General features: G+C 45.9%; 1 protein-coding gene across 1 annotated transcript in view; it reads right to left on the bottom strand.

Moving 5' to 3' along the window:
- The window catches only part of lama3 (laminin, alpha 3), a 195125-nt gene that overhangs the window by 159478 nt on the left and 9967 nt on the right, over positions 1 to 25680 (bottom strand). Inside the window, 2 exon segments of the mRNA XM_078397982.1 lie at positions 1581 to 1698; positions 25496 to 25648. Coding sequence (XP_078254108.1) covers positions 1581 to 1698; positions 25496 to 25648 — 271 coding nt within the window.

Genomic DNA, 25680 nt, shown 5'->3' with positions numbered 1-25680 from the left:
TTTATGGTCTTTTCGATTGAGGCATTTAAGAGGCATTTAGATAGGCACATGGACATACAGGTAATGGACTGACATGGATCACGTGCAGACAGAGGAGAGTAGTTTATCTTGGTATCAGTTCAGCACAGACACTGTGGGCTGAAGGGCCTGTTCCTGCACCGTACTGTTCTATGTTATATAAATCATCAGGAAATTGATGAAAGATCATCGGCCTGAATTATAATGGGATGGGAAAATACTGCACTTGTCAGAAATCTGAGGTAAATGCAAAGGATACTGGATATACTCAGCAGGTTGGGCAGCATTGTTTTCTCGGAGGAACCGCACCTCATATTTCGTTTGGGCAGCTTACAACCCAGTGGTATGAGCATTGACTTCTCTAACTTCAAATAGCCCTTGCTTTTCCTCTCTCTCCATCCCCTCCCCTTCCCAGTCTTACTGTCTCCGACTACATTCTATCTCTGTCCCACCCACTTCCCTGACATCAGTCTGAAGAAGGGTCTCGACCCGAAATGTCACCCATTCCTTCTCTCCAGAGATGCTGCCTGTCCCGCTGAGTTACTCCAGCATTTTGTGTCTATTTTCGATTTAAACCAGCACCTGCAGTTGTTTCCTACACCAGTGGTATGAATATTGATTTCTCGACTTTCAAGTAACCCTTGCATTTCCCCTCTCTCTGCACCCCTCCGCCACCCTGGCCCTCCTGCTAGCTTCACTGTTCGTATCCCTTTGTTATCACCTCTTCCACAGCCAACAATGGAACATTAGGGGCTCTGCCTTTCCTGAGTCATTGATCCTGGCTCTGATTTGCTCTGTACCTTTTCATATCTCTAGTTTCCCTGCCTCCCGACTCTCGGTCTGAAACATAGAAACATAGAAAATAGGTGCAGGAGTAGGCCATTCGGCCCTTCGAGCCTGCACCGCCATTCAATATGATCATGGCTGATCATCCAGCTCAGTAACCTGTACCTGCCTTCTCTCCATACCCCCTGATCCCTTTAGCCACAAGGGCCACATCTAACTCCCTCTTAAATATAGCCAATGAACTGGCCTCAACTACCTTCTGTGGCAGAGAATTCCACAGACTCACCACTCTCTGTGTGAAGAAATGTTTTCTCATCTCGGTCATAAAAGACTTCCCCCTTATCCTTAAGCTGTGACCCCTGGTTCTGGACTTCCCCATCATCGGGAACAATCTTCCCGCATCTAGCCTCTCCAACCCCTTAAGAATTTTATATGTTTCAATAAGATCCCCCCTCAGTCTTCTAAATTCCAGCGAGTATAAGCCTAGTCTATCCAGTCTTTCTTCATATGAAAGTCCTGCCATCCCAGGGATCAATCTGGTGAAGATGGGTGTTGACCTGAAACATCACATATTCCTTTTCTCCAGAGATGCTGTCTGACCCGCTGAGTTACTCCAGCACTTTGTGTCCATCTTCAGCAGTATTTTCTCCACAGTCGTTTCTTTTTACACTGTCTTGTACAATTGATGTATAATTTATGTTTCTGCGTGTGTCTATATACTAGTTTAACTTGGCATCATGTAGAAAACAAAGGAAAATAAAAGCTACGAGACTCACGAGCAAAGTACTGCCAAGGCTTGTAAGATCTTCCAAAGTCAACTGAGCGCTCAAGGACCCAAAGGTCTGGCCGAGGAGAGTTAGCAAACTTGATAAGTAAATAAGCCACATGGAAGAGCTGTTAAAAAGACACAGGCGTTCATTAATAATACAACGGAACTTACAACCGGGAAGATGTAAACCATTAAATAGATTATATTTAATTCATTTTCAGGATGCAAGTATCAAGGCCAGTGTTTATTGCTCTTCCATAGTTGAGAAGGAAGAGGGCTGCCTTCATGAACCGCCACAGTCTAGTGTGGCGCAGCGGTAGAGTTGCTGCCTTACAGCGAATGCAGCGCCGGAGCCTCAGGTTCGATCCTGACTACGGGCGCCGTCTGTACGGAGTTTGTACGTTCTCCCCGTGACCTGCGTGGGTTTTCTCCGAGATCTTCGGTTTCCTCCCACACTCCAAAGACGTAGGTTAATTGACCGGGTAAATGTAAAAATTGTCCCTAGTGTGTGTAGGATAGTGTTAATGTGCGGGGATTGCGCTGGGCGGCGCGGACTCGGTGGGCTGAAGGGCCTGTTTCCGCGCTGTATCTCTAAATCTAAAATCTAAAAGTTCAAGTTCAAGTTCATTGTCATTTGCACAAGTATAATGGACTACAAATACAATGATTTTAAAAAACGACACAGAGTGCTGGAGTAACTCAGCGAATAAGTTAGCATCTCTGGAGAGCATAGATTGTCCATGCTCTCCAGAGATATTGCCAGACCTGCTGCGTTACTCCAGCACTTTGTGTCCTTTTTGGTACAGGGAATGGAGGGATATGGATCACGTGCAGGCAGAGGAGATTCGTTTTAGGCATAATACTCTGCATGGATATTTTGGGCTGAAGGGCCTGTTCCTGTGCTGTACTGTTCTATGTTAGTGAGCTCTTTACACTCTTTACAACCTTTTATTCCGGTTGAGAGTCATTCCCCCACTTTCTCCAGGCACTAGATGAAGTTTGTTTAACATTTTCACTTTGATTTAACTGCAGTTTAAGTAGACATAATACCCGGGACGAACATTGTGGGCCGTGGGGTCAGTTCCTGTGCTGTACTGCTCTGTGTTAACTCACTGGATACTGACTGTAAGTATTTGGTGCTGACAAAGCCACTGGATGCCAAGGGGGATGATTAGACTTTCTCATTCTGGAGACTATAGTTGCCTGGCCTAGAGGAATCAGAACAATGGTACTCTCATCAGGCTGATGAACAAGAAATTAATATATTGAGCACAAAGTGATAACAGTGTTTTTAGCCTAATGGACTGCCTCCAATAAATTGATGGCGTGTTTATTTGAAGGGGAAATTAATAATAAATTAGCCAAATAAAGAAAATGACAGGACTCCACAAGAGAAATTGCAGTCTAAATTACTCTTTAATTAGTGACTGTAGATACAGAAATATTGCAGAAGAAAATATTCATAGACCTGTTCAGACATCAGCATTTAATGATGTTAATCAGCGGATCCATAGCTCAAGGCTGTTATTAAGGTTCACAGTTATGGATAGAGTCTAATGAGATAAATACTAGGTAATCAGCCCAAGGGAACACAGGTCTACAAATTATTGCACTGGGAGATAAAAGGCTGTTCGTAGAGGTGAGGTGGTGTACAGACTTTGCAACACCAGAGAACGTGATTGTTTACTTGGATTGTTTTCTCTGGAATGTCAGAGGCTGAGGGGCGACCTGACAGAAATCGGAGAGGCACGGTTGCGCGGCGGTAGAGTTGCTGCCTTATGGTGAGATCCTGAGATCCGGGTTCAATCCTGACCACGGGTGATGTCTATACGGAGTTTGTACGTTCTCCCCGTGACAGCGTGGGTTTTCTCTGGGTGTTCAGGTTTTCTCCCACATTCCAAAGATGTACAGGTTTGTGGGTTGATTGACTTCGGTAAGAATTGTAAATTGTCCCTAGTGTGTAGGATAGTGCTAGTGTACGTGGATGGCTAGTTGGTGCGGACTTGGTGGGCCGAAGGGCCTGCTTCCGCGCTGTATCTCTAAACAATAGACAATAGACAATAGGTGCAGGAGGAGGCCATTCGGCCCTTCGTGCCAGCACCGCCATTCAATGTGATCATGGCTGATCATTCTCAATCAGTACCCCGTTCTTGCCTTCTCCCCATATCCCCTGACTCCGCTATCCTTAAGAGCTCTATCCAGCTCTCTCTTGAATGCATTCAGAGAATTGGCCTCCACTAAACCAAAGTAAAATATATAAAATTATGAGAGGCATAGCTAGGATAGACAATTAGAACCTTTTTCCCCATAGTGGAAACGTCAAATACTAGATGGCATAGCTTTAAGTTGTGAGCGGGAAAATTTAAGGAGATGTTGTGTAGGGCAAGTTTTTTTTTTAAAACAGAGAGTGGTGGGGGCCTGAAACGCACTGCTGGGGGTGGTGGTGAAGATGCTGAGGTTCTTCTCCTTGGGTTAGTGGAGGTTGGGAGGAGGTTTATTGAGTGGTGGACATAGAGTCATACAGTATGGATGGCCTAACTAGCCCACGCCGACCAACATGCCCCATCTACACTAGTCCCATCTGCCTGTACTTATCCCATATCCCTCTAAACCTATCCTATCCATGTACCTGTCCAAATGTTTCTTACATGTTATCATAATACCTGCCTCAACTAGCTCCTATGACAGCTCGTTCCATACATCCACCATCCTTTGTGTAAAGAAGTTTCTCCTCAGGTCACTAATTCAACAGTCACTAATTAAATCTTTCCCCCCTCAACTTAAATCTACGTCCTCTGACTCTCAATTCCTTTACACTGGGCAAAGGACTCTGTGCATTTACCCGATCTATTCCTTTGGCTTTGTAAATCTCTAGCCGATCACCCTAGCAGGGTTTAGAGAGGGTTGAGAGAGGAAGCTGTTCCTATTGAAGGATGATTCAAAGGCCGAGAGACACAGATTTAACATTTTGGATAAATGATATGGTGGAATCTGTTCCCTCAAGGTCCTCCTTGACCTATGGACCAAAGTAGATGGATAAAATTTGTAGGAAGAAACTGTAGAACCAAAGATAGACACAAATTGCTAGAGTAACTCAATGGGTCAGGCAGCATCTCTGGATGAAAGGAATAGGTGATGTTTCAGGTCGAGACCCTTCTTCTGACTGAGAGTCAGGGGAGAGGGAAAACAGGTATGAAAAGGTACAAAGAACAAATAAATGAAAGATATAAAAAGAACAAATCAAAGCCAGCACCAATGATCAAGGAAAGTTGGAGCCCACAATGGTCCATTGTTGGCTGTGGAAAAGGTGATTAAGATGGGTACCAACAGGGAAAGTAAGCAGGATAACAGTGACAGTAGTACGATGACTAGGGTGGGGGAGGGACGGAGAGAGAGGGGATGCAAGGGTTACTTGAAGTTGGGGAAATCATTATCATAAAACTGGGTTGTAAGCTGCCCAAGCTAAATATGAGGTTCTGTTCCTCCATTTTGCGTGTGGCCTCACTTTGACAGTGGAGGAGGCCCAGGCAGAAAGGTCAGTGTGGGAATGGGAATTAACGTGTTTGGCAAAAGATCGCATAGGCCTAGTCGGACGGAGCGGAGGTGTTCAGCACATCACGTAGGCCTACGCTCAGTCCGACTTTTGTCCAGAGATGCTGCCTGACCCCTTGAGTTACTCCAGCAATGTCTATGTTTACATATCTGCTGGGCTGCTGTAAGTAAGAATTTCATTGTTCTGTTTTGGGATATGAGCATAAACCACTCGACTTTGTATTCAAAGAATCTCAGAGCAGAAGGTCAGTTTACTTTATCTTTCAAAAAAAATCATCATGATCTCGACTAAAATGTTGGACAGACATTATATTGGTGCCTATTTTGTTAATGTTTGAATATAACAGTCTTGTTCAAGTCTGAACTGTTTGGAATTACTCAAAAGGAGTGTCAAACGTTTAAGGGATTAAGTCTACAGTTACTTTGAAAATCACAACTGTTGCTACGCAAATTTAACAAAACTTTTGCAGAGGTAGATTTATGGGAAGTGAGATAGGCTAGGATGATATCTGTAGTTATTGTGGTTTAAACAACTCTACTTTGGCAGTGATGTCACTCCATGTATGATCTCATCCCTATTTGCAAGGAGATATCTCTCAACACTGGACAGGTTGAGTCAAAGCAACTGGAATCTGGGTTGATCTACGTGCCAAAAACAAACTGCTGGAGGAACTCAATGGATCACATTGAGTTTCAAATAGTGAACAAATACAGAATGGACACAGGCCCTTCAGTCCAACTGGTCCATGCCGACCAACATGCCCCATCTAAGCTGAAGAATCCGATCCGAAATGTCGCATGTCCATTTCCCGCCACAGATGCTGCCTAACCCGCTGAGTTCCTCCAGTACTTTGCTTTTTTTTCTCAAGGTTCCATCATCCGCAGTCTCTTGTGTCGCCAAATAGACAGTTGTTTTAAATTTTGGAGAGATTTAGATTTAGAGAGATACATCATGGAAACAGACCCTTCGGCCCACTGGGTCCCCGCTGATCACCGACCACCGATTCACACTAGTTCTATGTTATTCCACTTTCCCAATCGCTCCCTACACACGACGGACAATTTACAGAGGGTCAATTAACCTACAAACCTGCCGACTTTGGTATGTGGGGGGAAATTGGAGCACCTGGAGGAAACCCATGCAGTCGCAGGGAGAACGTACAAACTCCACACAGACAGCTCCCAAGGTCAGGATCAAACCCAGGTCTCCAGCGCTGTGAGGCAGCAGTAATATGGACCCCCTCTTGGATTTGTTTTCTAAAAACTAATATGACAATCATCTCAAAAGTACACAAAGAGCGGAAGTAACTCAGTACATCAGGCAGCATCTCTGGAGGACATGGATAGGTGACGTTTTGGGTCGAGACCCTTCATCATCTTGTAGAAACAAAGAACTGCAGGCACTGGTTTATACCGAAGATAGACACAAAGTGCTGGAGTATCTCAACGGGTCAGGCAGCATCTCTGGAGGAAAGGACAGGCGATGTTTCGCGTCGGGGCCCTTCATAAGACTGAACGTAGAGGGTGAGGTGGGGGGGAAGAGCTGAAGGCGAGGAAAGACTTGGCCATAGTCAAGCAATTGAAGCTTGCTTGCAAACAATATGTCTGACCTTTCTAATGTGCTGATCCACTTGTTCCATAACAGTAAGATATTTTGTTTAAGACAAGTTGCTGGATTTATTGTGTCTGCAGTCTATTCATTCAAAGGCTGGACATTTATCTCTTCCTGAAGTTAAATGTCAGTAGATACAGATGATTAAGCACCGTGTTGCGACTTTGTTCTGCGGGTCTTGGCTCTGAAGCTACAACACCACAATGCCCCAGTGGTAACACCTGAATTAAACATCCACTTGCGATCTGTCACAAATAAGCTCAGAGACACCGAGGGCTCAACATTATATTGTTTGTTCGTCCCACAGAACCTGTATAGCTGTCAGCATAAACTCTGGGAGATCTCATTCAAGAGTCAAGAGTCTTTTGGTTGTCATATGTCCCAAACAGAACAATGATTTTTTTTTCAGCAGCACAACAGAATAGACTGAAGATAGGCACAAAATGCTGGAGTAACTCAGCGGGACAGGCAGCATCTCTGGAGGGAGGAAATGGGTGACGTTTCTGATATACTGATACATGGGTTTTTTTTCCATTTATTATATTGTTTACAGAATACAATTTTTACATGTTCTATTGTGCTGCTACAAGTAAGAATTTATATAAACATACATATCCACGCACACAAATACATATATATATATATATATGAATAAGAATTTATATATATACACATACACAAATACATATATATATATATATATGTATAAATATATATGCACACATAAAAACAAACAATAGCAGTGCAAAAAGTCAAAAGCAATGCCCACAAGTCTGTATAGTTCAGAACCTATTTGGAGGTTATGATGTTTAATAGCCTGATGGTTGTAGGGAAGAAGCTGCCCCTGAACCTGGACGTCACAGTTTACAGACTCCTGTACCTTCTTCTTCCCGATGGCATTATTGAACTCTGTGTAAAAATAAATTCCCCTGCATATCTTCATTAAATTTTACCCCTCTCACTTTAAAGCTAAGCCCTCTAGTCTTTGACACTTCCACCCTGAGGAAAATAGGTTCTGACTGCCTAACCTGCCTATGTCTCTCATAATTTTGTGGCACTAAATACCACTATTTATAATACATAGTGCTGTGTAAGACACTTTTGGATAGACACATGAATATGCAGGGAATGGAGGGATATGGATTCTGTACTGGCAGATAAGAGTTGGAGTTGGCATTATGTTCAGCATGGACATTGTGGGCCGAAGGGCCTGTTCTAGTACTGTACTGTTCTATTTAGAAACAAAGAACTGCAGATGCTGGTTTACGCAAAAAACACAAAGTGCTGGAGTAATTCAGCAGGTCAGGCAACATCCTGAACTGAAACGTCACCTATCCATGCTCCCCAGAGGTGCTGCCTGACACAGAGTTACTTCAGCAGTTTGTGTTCTACGCAAGATTCTGCAGTTCCTTATGTCGACAATGTCCTTCCTTGACCCTAACTTGCCTGATTCACTGGGTGTGACCTGCAGCAGTCTAGGCACAAAAGGACTTCTCTCAGTACACAGAACTCCAGGTGTGATCTCACCAATACCATGTACATTTGCAAAGCACAAATTGCTGGAGGAACGTGCGGCACGGTGACGCAGCGGTAGAGTTGCTGCCTTACAGCGAATGCAGCGCCGGAGACTCAGGTTCGATCCTGACTACGGGCGTCGTCTGTACGGAGTTTGTGCGTTCTCCCCGTGACCTGCGTGGGTTTTCTCCGAGATCTTCGGTTTCCTCCCACACTCCAAAGACGTACAGGTATGTAGGTTAATTGACTGGGTAAATGTAAAAATTGTCCCTAGTGTGTGTAGGATAGTGTTGATGTGCGGGGATCGCTGGGCGGCGCGGACTTTGTGGGCCGAAGGGCCTGTTTCCGCGCTGTATCTCTAAAAAAACAACTCAGCGGGTCAGACAGCATCTGTGGAGGGAATAGACAGGTGATGTTTCAGGTGATGATCCTTCTTCAGATTCAAAACGCCTAAAGGGTCCCGACCCGAAACATCACCGGCCCATTTTCTCCAGAGATGCTGTCTGTACTGTTCCATATGATTTTCATTTTGATATTTAAGTTTTGATGGCAAAACGGCAGATGGAGCAATGTTGAGTGTGTGGAATATCTTTCTTCTGTCATGTGAGTCCTGGGCTTCAAGTGTATCTTGGCATGGGAACACATCAGGTTGGGTTTAGTTTCAAGCTGGAAGGCTGCCCGGCCAGCACACGTCAGCGCTGCAGTCTCCCCTGGAATGACTCCCCCTGCAGCTGCCGCAACCTGCCGTGAAGATGTGCATGCCCTCAACTCCCCGATGCGCGCAATTCAAGCAAAGTGGGAAAAGGTCCGTTTTCCTTTCAGTACCTTGCCACCTTTCCATCTTCTCCCCCTGCTGGGAACGCAGAGGGGGAAAGAGCACAAGAACAGGCTCTTCGGCCCACAATGTCCGTGCTGAACATGATATCAAGTTAAACTAATCTTCTCTGCCTGCACATGATCCATATCCCTCCATTCATATTCTTAAGTGTCAGTGCGGAAGTTGGCCCTTCAGCCCAACCTGCCCACACGAACCAACAAGCCCCAACTACACTAGTCCGATCTGCCTGTGTTTGGCCCACATACCTCTAAAGCTATCCTATCCATGTACCCGTCCAAATGACTCTTAAATGTTGTGATGGTACCTGCCTCAACAACCTCCTCCGGCAACTCATTCCATTCACCCACCACCCTTTGTGTAAAAAACTTACTCCTCACGGTCACATTGAGAACGTACTAACTTCGTACAGACAGCACCCGTAGTCGTGATCAAACCTGGTCCCTGGCGCTGTAAGGCAGCAGCTCTACCGCTGCGCCACTGTGCCGCCCTGATGGCCTCCTCTGGCAGCTTATTCCATACACCCACTATGCGAAAAGATTGCCCCTTAGTTTCCTATTAAATCTTTCCCTTCCTGCCTTAAACCAACCAGTGTGCGGTTCCTGATGCCCTACCCTGGGGAAAAGACTCGACATTCACCCCGTCTGTTCGTGGGTAGGTGCTCTGGAGAGGCTCAGCTTGGGTACGTGGCTGCCGGTCTCGGAATGAACCTCGTGCCTCATGGATGAGTGCCAGAGTGACTGCCTTGCATGGAATCAACTGCCACAGCCCTGGCCAGCTGCTCCCACATCTGCTTCCAATCGGCTCCCCAACAGTAGTTGGAACGCTCACGCTCAAACACCAAGCACGTGGGAGGACTGAGGGAAAATCAGTAACGAGAGGGGGACCGAGAGGAAACATGGTAAGCAGGCATGGCAGAAGGCCACTTGGCCCTTCGGGTTTGTTCCATCAGCAAGTAGAACCATAGAGTCATGCAGCAGGGAAGCAGGCCCTTCGGCCCAACTCATCCAAGATGCCCCATCTACACTAGTCCCACCTGCTTGCATTGGGCCCTTAGCCCTCTAAACCTTTCCTATCTATGTACCAGTCCGATTTTCTTTAAAATGTTATTATACATGCCTCGACTACCTCCTCAGGCAACTCGTTCCAGATACCCACCACCCTCTGAGTGAAAAAGTTGCCCCGCAGGTTCCTATTAAATTTTTCTCCTCTCACCTTAAACCTGTGCCCTCGTTCTTGATTCCTCCATCCCAGTGAGTGGGCCGAAGGGCCTATTTCCACGCTGTAAGCCAAAACTAAACTAAATTACAAGTTTCTCAAGGTCTTCCAACCTCATCTATTGCATCTGCTGCTCCAGATGTCAACTTATTTACATCGGCTAAACCAAACGCAGGCTCGGCGATCGCTTCGCTCAACACCTGCGCTCAGTCCGCATTAACAAATCTGATCTCCCGGCGGCTGAGCACCAACTCCCCCTCCCATTCCCAGTCTGACCTTACTGTCATGGGCCTCCTCCAGTGCCATAGTGAGGCCCACCGGAAATTGGAGGAACAGCACCTCATATTTCGCCTGGGCAGCTTGCAGCCCAGCGGTATGAACATTGACTTCTCCAACTTTAGATAGTTCCTCTGTCCCTCTCTTCCCCTCCCCCTTCCCAGATCTCCCTCTATCTTCCTGTCTCCACCTATATCCTTCCTTTGTCCCGCCCCCCCTGACATCAGTCTGAAGAAGGGTCTCGACCCGAAACGTCGCCCATTCCTTCTCTCCTGAGATGCTGCCTGACCTGCTGAGTTACTCCAGCATTTTGTGAATAAGTTTCTCAAGGTTACAGAGTTTAAACCAAATGCAAATCACGAGACGTTTTGTAACCGCGTGCTTTTAGGATCATCGGTAATACCATCAGCAGCGGTCTACCGTGATAACTGCTAGGAGGGGGATTTGGCTGGATTACATTTGTGCATCAGACAGAAGTCAGTGAGGTTTGATCATTTCCAGTTGAGAAATAATACGTTGGGCAAAGACTCATGTGGCAGTGGGTCCCTCACCCCACGGGTTTCACAGACAGACTGCCCTGTCCTCAGTCCACATTTCCTCATGTTTGTTGCAATTACTGTTTGTCTTCAAAATAATGCAAGGGCCGACGTGTTTAAACTTTCTGCTGATTTGTTGATGGTGTTAGGATGAGTTGTCTGTGCGTGGGGTTAAATCTCATGCACTCTGGGTGTTGTTCCAAACATAACAGCGTACTGCTCCACTTCTCACACTGTCCGACACTAATCCCCCAAACTAATCCCTCCATCGATATTTCTACACAGTTTTAACCCAATTCCTAAACTAATCCTACTGCCCCACTCTCTATGCTGTCCTGAAACAATCCCCAAACTTATCCCACGAGCCCATTCTCTGCACAACCCTGCCCCAATCCCGAAACTATTCTCACAGCTCCACTTTCCAGTCCTGCATCAACCCCCAAACTAATCCCACTTCCCAACTTTCTACCCCAACTTGCATTAAACTCAAAACTAATCCCATTGTCCTGCAACACTCTCAACACTGTCCTGCACCAATCCCCAAACTATTCCTACTGCCCCTCTTTCTACTCAACCTTGCCTCAATCTCAAAACTAATCCCACTGCACCACTGATCTGCAATATGCATGCTATTTCAAACTGATATTCACAAATGTCCAATTTACTACAATTCAATGAATTCCCCACACCAATGAACTTTAAATCAAGGCAAGTCAAGTCAAGTTGAATTTATTGTCAATAAAATCCATCAAATGCTGGTGTTTACCAAAGTGCTGGAGTAACTCAGCAGGTCAGGCAGCATCTCTGGAGAAAAAGGATGGGTGATGTTTCGGATCGGGACACTTCTTCAGAACCTGAACAAAAGAGTCCCGACACAAAACGTCACCCATCCTTTTTTCTCCAGAGATGCTGCCTGACCCTCTGAGTTACTCCAGCACTTTGTGTCCATCCTTGGTATAAACCAGCATCTGCAATTATTTGTTTCTGAACGTTAACGTAAGCTTGTTGGTGCAAAGGGAATTAAAACAAGACTGGGCAGTGAATGAATGTGTATGCAGTCGGAAAGATTGGCAGCGTAACACAGTAATTTTCCCCAGTTACTCAAGTTCATACAGGTGGGCGCAGATGCCTGAGTCTCAGTCATGTAGCTCAGTTCCATATCTGATAATGTCCGGGCCATCTGCCAGGGCTCAGTGTGGATTTAACTGTGTGTTATCACCAGGACAGTAGGAAGGAGCAGCAAGTTATCAGACGCACAGCTTAGAGTCCTGCCCAGGAGAGGGTAAAGTAAGTGTTGTATCTGTGTTCTGCCCAGGGATGTCTCAAACACTAATGTACACGATATACGGTTGAAGTAACGATGAGAAACGAATTAAGCTCAGCACAATTCTACATATGGCTCACTGTGGGGGGGGGAGGTACTGAGGGGAGCTCCCTCCCACATCCTGATCCTCATCCAAACCCTTCCTATCTGTTTATCTGTTCAAATGTCTGATTAAAAACCATTATTGTATCCTCATCTACAGCTTTCTCTGGCAGCTTATTGTAGATATGGACTACCCTCTGAGTGACAAAGTTGTGATTCAGGACTTGATCAGCTTGAGAGGGCGGCGCAGATGCACAGCTGGTAGATTTGCTGTCTCACAGCGCCAATGACCCGGGTTCGATCCTGTCTGTGCGGAGTTTGCACATTCTCCCCGTGACCGCGTGGGTTTCCTCCAGGTGCTCTGGTTTCCTCCCACATCCTAAAGATGTGCAGGTTTGTAGATTAATTGGCCCTCTATAAATTGCTCTATACCACGCTAAAAGACTCTCTTAAATCTCTTGCCTTAAGCCTATGCCCTCTAGTTTTGGAATCCTCCACCCTGGGGAAAAGTATTCCCTTTAACCATGCCCCTCATGATCTTGATCACCACAATAAGGTCACCCCACAGCCTCCTACAGGCCAAAGAAAAAAGTCCCAACCTCTCTCTACAAGTCCACAAGCCTTAAACTCCTTGGTAACATCGTTGTCGAAGTTTTCGAATGAATCCTTCCCTTCTCCATATTTCAGATACCAAAGGCCATATTCCTATTGCCCCCTTCTCTCCCCCCTTCCCTACCCTACTCGCCTTACTAATTCCACTGTTCGCATCCTTGCATCCCTGTCATTAGCGCATATAACGATGGGCCATTATGGACTCCACCCTTTCCGAGGTCATCTGTTGTCAGCCCTGTTTTGTTCTGGCCTTCTCTATCTTTCAGTCTAAAGAAGGGTTCCGACCCAAAACATCACCTAATGCTTTTCGCCAGAGACACTGCCTGACCCACTGAGTTACTCCAGCATTCTCAACTCCAACAAGGGGCTGTACGGTGGCACAGCAGTAGAGATGCTGCCCTACAGTGCCAGAGACCTGGGTTCAATCCTGACTAGGGGTGCTGTCTGTACAGAGTTTATACTTTCTGGAGTTTGCATATTCTCCCCGTGACCACCTGGGTTTTCTCCGGGTGCTCCGGTTTCCTCCCAAATTCCACAGACGTAGAGGTTTATAGGTTAATTGGCTTTGGTAAAAATTGTAAATTGTTCCTAGTGTGTAGGATAATGGTAGTGTACGAGGTATTCACTGGTCTGTGCAGACTCGATGGGACAAAGGGCTTGTTTCTGCGCTGTATCTCTAAACTAAACTAAGCATTTTGCGTCTATCTTCAGTATACTTCCAGCACTTCCTGGTTTAGTACCTCATTCCCAGAGGTTAAAAGAACTAAACTTCATTCCAGACTGAGCTGTTTTCCAATGGGCCAGATGGCTGTCAGTGTAATCATCCAACGTCATTGGAAAGGGCTCAACAACCGTTGCAAATCCTACTTCACCCAGAGCATGTGTCTGAACCTCTGGCCAAAGGTTCTGCTCACAGGTACTGTCATGCATCTCCGCATTACTTGCCTGAAAAAGCAATCAATGGCATGTGTATCTTTGATGGATGCCGGATGAAGCTTCCAGCTGCTGAACTGACCGACCAGGGATAAATTGTTCCCTCACTGTCTCACGCACATTCGGCCAAACACGAAATATGCACGCTATGAATTCTGCCAGAAAAGTTACAAGAATCATTTTCTCTTCATCCAAAGAACTGTTCTGTGACTGTATTTTTAAAATCCAGGCAAATTTCATGAAGATTATTTAAATCATGCACTCTTGCCTAGTTATTGGATTGTGCTCTACCAGTTTTCACTCCATCCATTCAACTTTGACCAAAATCATCCACAGAAGTTTTTCCACAGTCAGGGAATGTCGTTCCTTGAAATAAAGCACACAAAGTGCTGGAGTAACTCAGCAAATGTATCAGGCAAGTTAGGGTCAAGGAAGGACATTGTGTTCTACACAAGATTCTGCAGTTCCTTGTGTCTACAAAGTGCTGGGATAACTCAGCCGGTCAAGCAATATCCCTGGAGAACATTGATAGGTGACGTTTCTTCAGTCTGAAGAAAGGTCCCGACCTGAAACATCAATTATCCATGTTCTCCAGAAATGCTGCCTGACTCACCGAGTTGCGCCAGCACTTTGCGTTCTACGCAAGATTCTGCAGTTCCTCGAGTCTACAATGTTCCTTCCTTGACTCTAACTTGCCTGATTCACTTTGTGTGAACTGCAGCAGTCTAGAGACAAAAGGTACATAGCACTCCAGGTGTGGCCTCCCCAACACCCTGTACATTTGCAAAACACAAAGTGCTGGAGGAACTCAAAGAGTCAGGCAGCATCTGTGGAGAGAATGAACAAGTGGCATTTCAGGTTATGATCCTTCTTCAGACTCAAAACGACCGTAAATGTTGTCTGTCCATTTCCCATCACAGAAGCAGCCTGACCCGCTGAGTTTCTCCAGCAATTTCTTTTTTTTTGGTAGACACAAGGAACTGCAGATCTTGGTTTACCAAAAAAGAAACAAAATTCTGGGGTAACTCTTGCAACATCTTTGGAGATCGTGGATAGGTGACAGCACGGTGGCGCAGCGGTAGAGTTGCTGCCTTACAGCTCTTGCACCGCCGGAGACCCGGGTTCAATCCCGACTACGGGTGCTGTCTGTACGGAGTTTGTATGTTCTCCCCGTGACCGCATGGGTTTTCTCCAAGATCTTCGGTTTCCTCCCACATTCCAAAGACGTTCAGGTACGTAGGTAAATTGGCTTGGTGAATGCAAAACTCGACCTTAGTGTGTGTAGGGTGGTGTTAATATGCGGGGATCGCTGGTCGGCGCGGACCCAGTGGGCCATCGGGCCTGTATCTCAAAACCAAACTAATCCAAAGACATTTTGTCCCGACCCTCCTGCAGGCTGATTCTCCCCCCAGACATGGGAGAAAGCTGGAAAAGAGAGGTGGGGCATGAAAAACCTGGCCAGTGTTAGGTAGATAAAGATGAAGAGGGTTTTTATAGGCAGATAGAGGGGCAAAGGCCAGAGATGAAAAGATAAAAAGTATTAGATAAGGATAGAAGAGGCATGAAATGTGAAGCCAGAGGAGAGAATGTCGATGGAAGTGGAAGGGATGAAGGGGAAAAGAAGAAATGGGCTTCACATCCAGGTGGGGCACAGAGATGAGAGGGGGGGGGGGGAAACCCGGGATAGGGAGAAAGGGACAGATGTTTACCTTTAATGTTTTATATTTAATTTGCTTTCAATACACAATTTCATTGAGACTTGTCCCTATTCTTGTTGAAAGATAATGGCATGTGAACTCTTTGTTTGAAAAGATTATTTTGCAAAGAAAAGCCTATGAAGAGCTGTAATCCAATCACTATATTTTCAGGTCTCTTTAGAGGAAGTAATAAGGAACACTTTTTTCAGTTGGCATAGATTACATATTTGTACGTATTGGTGTCCCAAGAGTAACTGCATTCGTTAAATGTGGCTATTGCTGCATGTCTTTTAATTACAAAAAGCAAAAAAAAATTCAAACGTTTTCGTAAGGTTTCTGAAAATGGCCATCGTTGGAAAAAAAACTTTATATAATTTAGGATTGAAAAAAAAAGATTATCAACCAGACACAGACTGAGAGAATGCAAATGAAATCAATACTCTGGCTTCATCTAAATGTTCAGTTATAACTGATTTAGATTTAGAGGAATGTGGACCCAATGCGGGCAAATGGGACTAGCTTAGACGGGGCTTCTTGATCGGCATGGACGGGTTGGGGAGAAGGGCCAATTTCCCAGCTGTATGACTCCGTGACTCTATGACTGAAATTGGAGAATTCAATGTTTAGCTGAGTTTAGTTTAGAGATGCAGCCTGGAAACAGGCTCTTCGGCCCACCAGGTCCGCACCGATCAGCGATCCCCGTACACTAGCACTATCTTACACACTAGAGACAATTTACAATTTTTACAATTTTTACCACAAAGCCAATTAACCTACACACCTGTACGTCTTTGGAGTGTGGGAGGACACTGGAGCACCTGTGGAAGCCCATGGGGGTTACAGGGAGAACGTACAAACTCTGCACACTCAGTCCCGCAGTCAGAATCGAACCCGGGTCTCTGGTGCTGTGAGGCAGCAGCTCTACCTGCTGTGCCACTGTGCCGCCTTTAGTCTTTGACATATCCACCCCAGGAAAATGTTTCTAGTCCAGCCTTTCTATGCCTACCACAATTGTATATTTCAGGTCTCCCCTCAGCCTCCGACGTTGCAGAGAAAATGTGCATTCCACTGCCCCTATCAGGGTCCAGTAAACACGAGCCGGGAATGTTGGCTCCTTTATTAACCAGCTGGGTGATTGAGGGTTTCAGATCTCTTTGTTACCAGGACTTGAAGAAAGTGCGGCTGAATTTTGGTTAAGTGCTTGTATTGCCTGGAATGCCTGCTTATCTGTGACATCGAATCAATCTCCCCCGTGGTTTGCATCCCCCTCCAGGGGGTGATAAGAACATCTATTGTACTGCCTTCTGATATCTGTTACCTGGGCTGCGCGCTTGAGTTACAGGGAGAGGTTGGAAAGGCTGAGACTTTTGCCATTGAAACATAGGAGGCTGAGGTGTACAGAATCATGAGGGGCAAGGATAAAGTGGATGCTCACAGTGTGTGATATATGTGTGTGTGTGTGTGTGTGTGTGCACGAGTAGGAAGGAACTGCAGGTGTTGGTTTACAACGAAGACAGACACAAAATGCTGGAGCAATGAAGTGCGACAGGTAGCATCTCTGGAGAGAAGGAATGGGTGACGTTTCGGGTCGAGACCTTTCTTCAGACTGTCAGGGGAGAGGGAGACTAGAGATATGGACGGGTAAGGTGTGAAAACGACAGTTCAAAGCAGACAATGTTCAAGGAAATGTAGAATGGTTCACTGTTAGCTGAGGGGAAGGTAACAATGAGGCACACAGTCAGCAAAACCAATCAGGAGCACAGTGAAACTAGTTGGAGAACTAAGGTGGGGGAGGGAAGGAGAGAGAAGGAAAGCAAGGGTTACTTGATGTTAGAAAAATCAATATTCATACCGCTGGGTTGTAAATTGCCCAAGTGAAATATGAGGCGCGGTTCCTCCAGTTTACATGTGACCTCATTCTGACAGTGGAGGAGGCCCCGGGCAGAAAGGTCAGTATGGGAATGGGAGGGGGAGTCAAAGTGTTTGGTAACCAGGAGATCACGGAGGCCTAGGCAGACTGAGCGGAGGCGTCCAATCTCTGTCTGGTCATTGTGGATTGAGATACCCTTGCATCACTTTGGGTGAGGGAGTTCCAGACAGCTCTTGTTCATTGTGTGAAGATCCGTCCTGGGCCCAGCACATTGATGCAATCATAAAAAAAGCCCAGCACATCTCTACTTTCTTCAAACATTGAGGAGATTCGGTATGTTGACAAATACTCTTGAACAAGTGTACGGTAGAGAGCACACTGGCCGGTTACATCACGGCCTGGTTCAGCAACTCGAAAGCCCAGGAAAGAAGGAGACGACAGAGATTGGTGGACACTGCCCGGTCCATCATGGGTACTGAACTCCCCACCATCTAAGGGATCTACAAGAGGTGCTGCCTCAAAAAAGCAGCCAACTCATCAAAGACCCACACCACCCTGGCCACACTCTTATCTCGCTGCAACCATCAGGAAGAAGGTACAGAAGCCTGAGAACCGTGACCTCCAGATTTAAGAACAGCTTCTACCCAGCCACCATCAGGCTCTTGAACACTGCACAACACTAACGTCAGCAACTGTGATCTTCTATGGACTGTCTCTTTGGGTGAACCAATATGGTTACAACTATAATTGATATTTTATTGCATTTTTTATGATTATATTTATCTGTGTGTGTTATCGTGTTAGTGTGCCTGTAAAGCTGCATTAGGTAATAATTTAGTTGCTTTGTTGCCAGTACATGAAATAATTATGTGTGTAGAGTGGCGCAGCGGTAGTGTTGCTGCCTTACAACATCAGAGCCCCAGGTTCGATCCTGATTACGGATGCTGTGGGTACAGAATTTGTACATTCTCCACGTGACCGTGTGGGTTTTCTCTGGGTGCTCCGGTTTCCTCCCACACTCGAAAGACGAACCAGTTTGTAGGTTAATTGGCTTTGGTAAAGATAGTAAATTGTTCTTAGTGTGTGGAATAGTGCTAGTGTGCGGGGGATCGCTGGTCAGTGTGGACCCGGAGGTCCGAAGGGCCGGTTTCTCTAAACTCTCTTGACTACTGACTGGACCAGTATAACGGAAAGACAGACATGGTTTGGGAAGTGATATACTGTACGCTCCGGGATCTACATTCGGAGATGAAGATAGGGGAAGCATGATGGTTTTAAGAAGGTTATTGAGACTGGGAGAAATATTATAACCAGGAGCATCTTCAAATCATGGCACCAACCAAATTGTAGTTACCTGGCTCTGCAGTGCGAAAACACACCCATATCCTTGTGGAGGATGTTTCCACTAGTGGGAGAGTCTAGGACCATAGGGCTCAGCCTCACAATAAAAGGACATACCTTTAGAAAGGAGATGAGGAGGAATTTCTTTACAGAGGGTGGCGAATTTGTGGAATTCATTGCCATAGACGGCTGTGGAGCCCAAGTCAATGGATATTTTTAATGCGGAGATTGACAGATTCTTGATTAATAAGGGTGTCAGGGGTAAGGGGGAGAAGTCAGGATGGGGTTGAGAGGGAAAGAATGATCAGCCATGGCTGAGTAGACTTGATGGGCCGAATGGCCTAATTCTACACCAATGACTTATAAATGGCTCATACAAGTTATGTTCCCAGTGTAGCCAGTTCTCAACTTAAAGATAAACTGCTGAAGGAACTCAGCGGGGCATTTAGCGTCTGTGGAGGGAATGGGCAGACTATGTTTCAGATTGAGACCCTTCTTCAGACCGACCATATTCTTCATCAGTCTGAAGAAGGATCCTGTCCATTCACTCCACATAAACTGGCTGACCTGCTGAATTTGTCCAACACTTTATTTTTTGCTCAAATCTAGCATCTGCAATTCTTGTGTCTCAACTTAAAGATACCTCGTTACATTCAACATCAAAACATGGTCATTATGTACAAAATCATGAGGGTAAATGCACAGTAAGGCAATCAAGAATAAGAGGGCATAAGATTAGGATGAGAGGGAAAAGATTTAATAGGAACCAGAGTTTAGTTTAGAGATATGCCGTGGAAACAGGCCCTTTGGCCCACTAAGTCTGTGATCACCCGTACTAGTTCCATCCTACACACTAGTGAAAATCTGCAGATGCCAATTAACCTACAAATCCACACGTCTTTGGAATGTGGTAGGAGCAAGGACCAAACTCTATACAGACAGCACCCATAGTCAGGATTGAACTGGGTGTCTAGCACTGTGAGGTAATGGCTCTATCACTGTGCCACCATGCCACCCAAAGGGTTAACTATTTCCAACAAAGGGTGGCGGGTGGCTGTCAGAGGAAGTGATTGAACAAGGTATAATAACAACATTTAAAAGACATTTGGACGGGTACATGGATAAGAAAGGTTTAGAGAGATTTGGGGCACTCGGTTTTTATTAGTTTGGTGACACCACACCAAGCTGAGATGATAAAACGGAGGATGCAGACAAACCTGAACAGAGAGAATAGTGAGGCGTTTAATCTTAATTGTTAAGTTTCATGCAATATTTATGAACAAAGGGTTCATCAATAAGATATGAATTGCTATCATGTTCTAATAAATGTACAATTTTTTTACAATAACAGTCTAGGAAACGAGACAAAAGCAAACAATAAGTTGCTGGAGGAACATAGCAGGTCAGGCAAACCTGACCTCACTTTCTTGATTCCCCTATTCTAGTAAAAAAAGACTCTGCATTCACCCTGTCTATTCCCCTTGTGATTTTATACACCTCTATTTGAACACCCCTCATCTCCCGGGCTCTGAGAAATCAAGTCCTAGTCTTCCCTGTTTAAGAATAAGGGGTAGGCCATTTAGGACTGAGATGAGGAAAAGCTTTTTCACACGGAGAGTTGTGAATCTGTGGAATTCTCTGCCACAGAAGGCAGTGGAGGCCGATTCACTGGATGTTTTCAAGAGAGAGTTAGATATAGCTCTTAGGGCTAACGGAATCAAAGGATATGGGGAGAAAGCAGGAACGGGGTACTGATTTAGGATGATCAGCCATGATCATATTTAAAGGCAGTGCCGGCTCAAAGGGCCCAATGGCCTACTCCTGCACCTATTTTCTATGTTTCTCAACCACTCCCTGGACTTCCGCCAGCTATTAGTTTCTTGCACAAGATTCCAGCACCATCAGTCTCTGGTGTCTCCAAAAGAGACAAAACGTTGTTTTGTTTAGTGGGATGGAATTTGAGAAACTAAACCAACAGTTCTAATAATGTATAAACAATGCAGAAAAATTCTAAATTCTCCGGAGGTTAGATGCATGAGAGATATCGCACTGAAGCAGACAAAATCTTTCACAATGGTTAACAGGGTGGATGTGGAGATGGTGTTTCCCTTAGCTGGGTATCTGGAAAATCCCTACGCATTCTGCACGAATAGGAATAAAGTCCTAGTCTGTCCAACCTCTCCCCTTAGCATGCGCTCAAGTCCTGGCAATATCCTCGTAAATCTTCTCTGCACCCTTTCTTGCTTAACGACATCCTTCAAGGTGCCTAAAACTGAACACAGTACTCCGTGCAGCCTCGCCAATATTTAGTTTAGAGACACAACGCGGAAACAGGCCCTTCGGCCCACCGAGTCCGCGCCGACCAGCGATCACCCCGTACACTAATACTATCCTATACACTAGGGATAATATACTATTTTTACCGAAGCCAAATTAACCTACAAACCTGTATGTCTTTGGAGTGTACGAGGAAACCGGAGCACCTAGAGAAAACCCACCCAGTCACGGGGAAAACATACAAACTCCATACAGACAGCACCCGTAAACAGGATCTAACCCGGGTCTCTGACGTTGTAAGGCAGCAACTCTACTGCTGCATCACCGTGCCACCCTCATACAATGTCTTCTACAAATGTATCACTATGTCCCAACTTGTATATCCAACTCTCTGACTGGTGAAGGCCGGCGTACCAAAAGCCTTCTTCCTGGGACACCACTTGCTCTTTCTCCCAAGTTTCTGTTTTACAAATATTTAGTCAATCCCCAGTATTACTGCATCTGCTCCCTCCAGCCTTTCCTTCCACTGAGGCTCGCTGAGTGGAGATATCTCTCATCCTCCCCTCCTGGTGTGGGTGAGCATTTCCTTCAATCCATTCCAGTGCAGCAGCTGGTCGAGTCGCTGTCTCACAATGCCAGAGACACTGGGTGCTGTCTGTGTGGAGTTTTCACAATCTCACTGTGACCGCGTGGGTTTCCTCTGGGTGCTCCGGTTTTCTCTAACATCCTAAAGACGTGCGGGTTTGCAGGTTAATTGACCCTCTGTAACCGTCCCTAGTGAGCAGGGAGCGGATGCGAAATTAGGATACGTAGGACTAGTGTGAATGGGTGATAGATGGACAGCATAGATTTAGAGCTGAAAGGCCTGTTTCCATGCTGTATCTTTCAATCAATGCAATCAGTCAGCTGCCGCTGGAATCAAATTCTTGTTATTCCTTCTATGAAAACTCCTTCTTACTTTGAACACTGCGCCTTCCAAATCTGCCCCTTAAGCCTTCCCTGGAAAGCATCCACATCGTCTCCAGTCTCCAGACTCTAGGATGGTGAACCATCCTTCCAACAACTAGAGTGGTCCTCACCTACCACCTACCATCTAACGCATTGGAGACCCTCGGACTATCATTAATCAGCCTTAACTGAACTTTATCTTGCACCAAACATTATTATTTTTATCCTGTATCTGTACACTGTGAACAGCTTGATTGTAATCATGTAGTCTTTCCGCTGACTGGCTAGCACACAACAAAAAGCTTTTCACTGTACCTTGGTACACGTAATAATAATAAACTAAACCAAACAGGTGACAATAACTAAACTAAACTAAGAACCGAAGGTCTTCGTCCCTGGGGCCATTCTGTAAGTGTTGCATGGTCATCCTGTCGCAGAGTCCTACAGCACCAAAACAGGCCCTTTGGGCCACCGCGTTGATGCCAGCCATCAAGCACTCAACACTCAACCCATTTATCAGTGGCTCCCTATGCCTTGGAGATTCAACTTCCTTGTCCTAGATGCTTCTTAAATATAATGAGAGTCTCTGCCTCCACCACCCACTCAGTGGGTTCCAACAGCCCACTTCTCTATAAAAAAATAATTCTCTAATTCCGCCATCCATCATAAACCCAAGCTCTCTCATTTTAGACTCCACTCACTTTAGTTTAGCTCTCACACTTTAGTTTCCACTATCTACCCTGTCTATCCTCCATCAGGATTCTCTTAGTCTACTTGTGAGTCCGCACCTGGAGTACTGTGTGCAGTTTTGGTCTCCAAATTTGAGGAAGGATATTCTTGCTATTGAGGGCGTGCAGCGTAGGTTTACTAGGTTAATTCCCGGAATGGCGGGACTGTCATATGTTGAAAGACTGGATCGACTAGGCTTGTATACACTGGAATTTAGAAGGATAAGAGGGGATCTTATCGAAATGTATAAGATTATTAAGGGGTTGGACACGTTAGAGGCAGGAAACATGTTCCCAATGTTGGGGGAGTCCAGAACAAGGGGCCACAGTTTAAGAATAAGGGGTAGGCCATTTAGAACTGAGATGAGGAAAAACTTTTTCAGTCAGAGAGTTGTGAATCTGTGGAATTCTCTGCCTCAGAAGGCAGTGGAGGCCAATTCTCTGAATGCATTCAAGAGAGAGCTGGATAGAGCTCTTAAGGATAGCAGAGTCAGGGGGTATGGGGAGAAGGCAGGAACGGGGTACTGATTGAGATTGATCAACCATGATCACATTGAATGGCGGTGCTGGCTCGAAGGGCCGAATGGCCTCCTCCTGCACCTATTGTCTATTGTCTATTGTCTCGAAGGAAAGCTGATCCAGCCTCCCCAGTTTCTCCTCATTGTAATGGGCATGGCCAAATGGCGCAATGGGTAGAGCTGCTGCCTCGCAGTGCTAGAGACCCAAATTCAATCCGGATCTCGGGTGCTGTCCGTGTGTGGAGTTTGCATGTTCTCACTGTGACAGTGTGAGTTTCCTCCGGGTGCTCTGGTTTCCTCCCACATCCCAAAGACGTGCGGATTTTAAAGTTAATTGGCCTCTGTTAATTGCCCCTTGTGTGTTTAATGAGTGGATGAGAAAGTGGGATAGGGTGAACTTTAGACTTTAGAGATACAGCGCGGAAACAGACCCTTCAGCCCACGCCAACCAGCGATAACCCTACAGCGGCAGCGGCAGCGGCAGCGGCGTCTTCGCCCGCTCCAGATCGTGGGGCTTGGGTCGGCCCGCTGCGGACCTTTCACCATCCGGCGCGGCCTGGAACGTGGCAACTTCAACAGCCTGACCGCGAGAGAAGACGGCAGGGAAGACAAAAGACATTCTGGCCTTCCATCACAGTGAGGAGGTGACTGGAGGAGACTCACTGTGATGGATGTTTCTTTTTGTTTGATTGTGTGTGTGTTATTGCTTATTTTTATTGCTCTTATTGTTGGACTGTAGGTGACCTTTCTTTTCACTGCACATTTATGTGTATGTGACAAATAAACTTGACTTGACTTGACGTACACTAACACTGTCCGACACAGTAGGGACAATTTACAATTTTACCAAAGCCAATTAACCAACAAACCTGTACATCTTTCGAGTGTGGAAGGAAACCGGAGCACCCATAGAAAACCCACAAGCTCACAGGATGAATGAGCAAACTCCACACACAGACAGCACACGACATCAGGATCGAACCCTGCTGCTTGTGGCTGTGAGACAGCAGCTCTACCATCTGTGCCACTGCAAAGCTATTGAATCAGATACAATTATGAGTTTTAGACAGATTTATGAATAGAAAGTGCTTAGAGGAATACGGGTCAAATGCAGGCAAGCAGGCCAGTATAACAACTTGGTCAGCATGGACACGGTGGGCCGAACTTCCTATTTCCGTGCTACAGAGGTCAAGGACCACTCAACTCACACCTCGGCCATCCCCTCTTCTCCCCTCTCTTATCGAGCAGAGACCAGGTCTGCAAATTCTATACCTCCTTCAGCTCACACTCAAAGTCTTTCATGGAACATAGAACAGTAGAGCACATGAATAGGCCCTTTGGCCCACAATATCTGGGCTGAACATGATGCCAAGGCCATCACTTATCCACCTGCACGTGAGCCATATCCTTCCATTCTATGCATATCCATGCGCCTATCTAAAAATCTCTTAAATGCCACTACCTTATTTACCTTATCTTATTTGTCCTATCCCATCCCACTTATCTACCAGCAACACATTACAGGCACCCACCACTCCCTGTGTAAAAAACGTGCCCCCCACATCTCCTTTCAACTGTGCCCCTCTCATCTTAAAGCTATGTTTAGTTTAGTTTAGTTTAGTTTAGAGATACATCGCGGAAACAGGCCCTTCAGCCCACCGAGTCCGCGTCGATGAGTGATCCCCGCACACTAACATTATCCTATACACACACACACACACACACACACACACACTCGGGATCTTTTAAACCAAGCCAATTAATTTACTAACCTGTACATCTTTGGAGTGTGGGAGGAAACCCGAGCACCCGGGATAAACCCACGCAGGTCACTGGGAGAACGTACAAACTCCATACAGACAGCACCCGAAGCAAGATCGAACCTGGATCGCTGGCGCTGTGAGGCAGAGACCATGCCTTCTAGTATTTGACATTTCCACCATGGCAAAAAGTATCTGACTGATGCCTATCTATGCCTCTCATCATTTTATATATGGTATATATGAAGTGACGAGTCTGAGTGTTACTGAGAAAACAACAAATGCCTCCACCAGTGATGAATGGATACCTCCAGAAGTCGGTACTGACCTGTCCGAAGTTCAGGGTGATGTTAACCTTGTTGTAGTGGAGTCCGAGGGACAGGGGTGGACTCTGCCACCACCGCTCCGTCCCGTCAATGGCGTTGGCGATCCCGTGGGCTTTGTACGCATCTTCAGACAAGCAATGATCGCAGAACTGCCCCTGAAAGGGAGAGAATTCAGGGGTACATATAA

The sequence above is a fragment of the Rhinoraja longicauda genome, chromosome 4, assembly GCF_053455715.1.
Source record: "Rhinoraja longicauda isolate Sanriku21f chromosome 4, sRhiLon1.1, whole genome shotgun sequence".
Taxonomy (NCBI): domain Eukaryota; kingdom Metazoa; phylum Chordata; class Chondrichthyes; order Rajiformes; family Arhynchobatidae; genus Rhinoraja; species Rhinoraja longicauda.
This window is presented reverse-complemented; position numbering and strand designations above follow the sequence as displayed.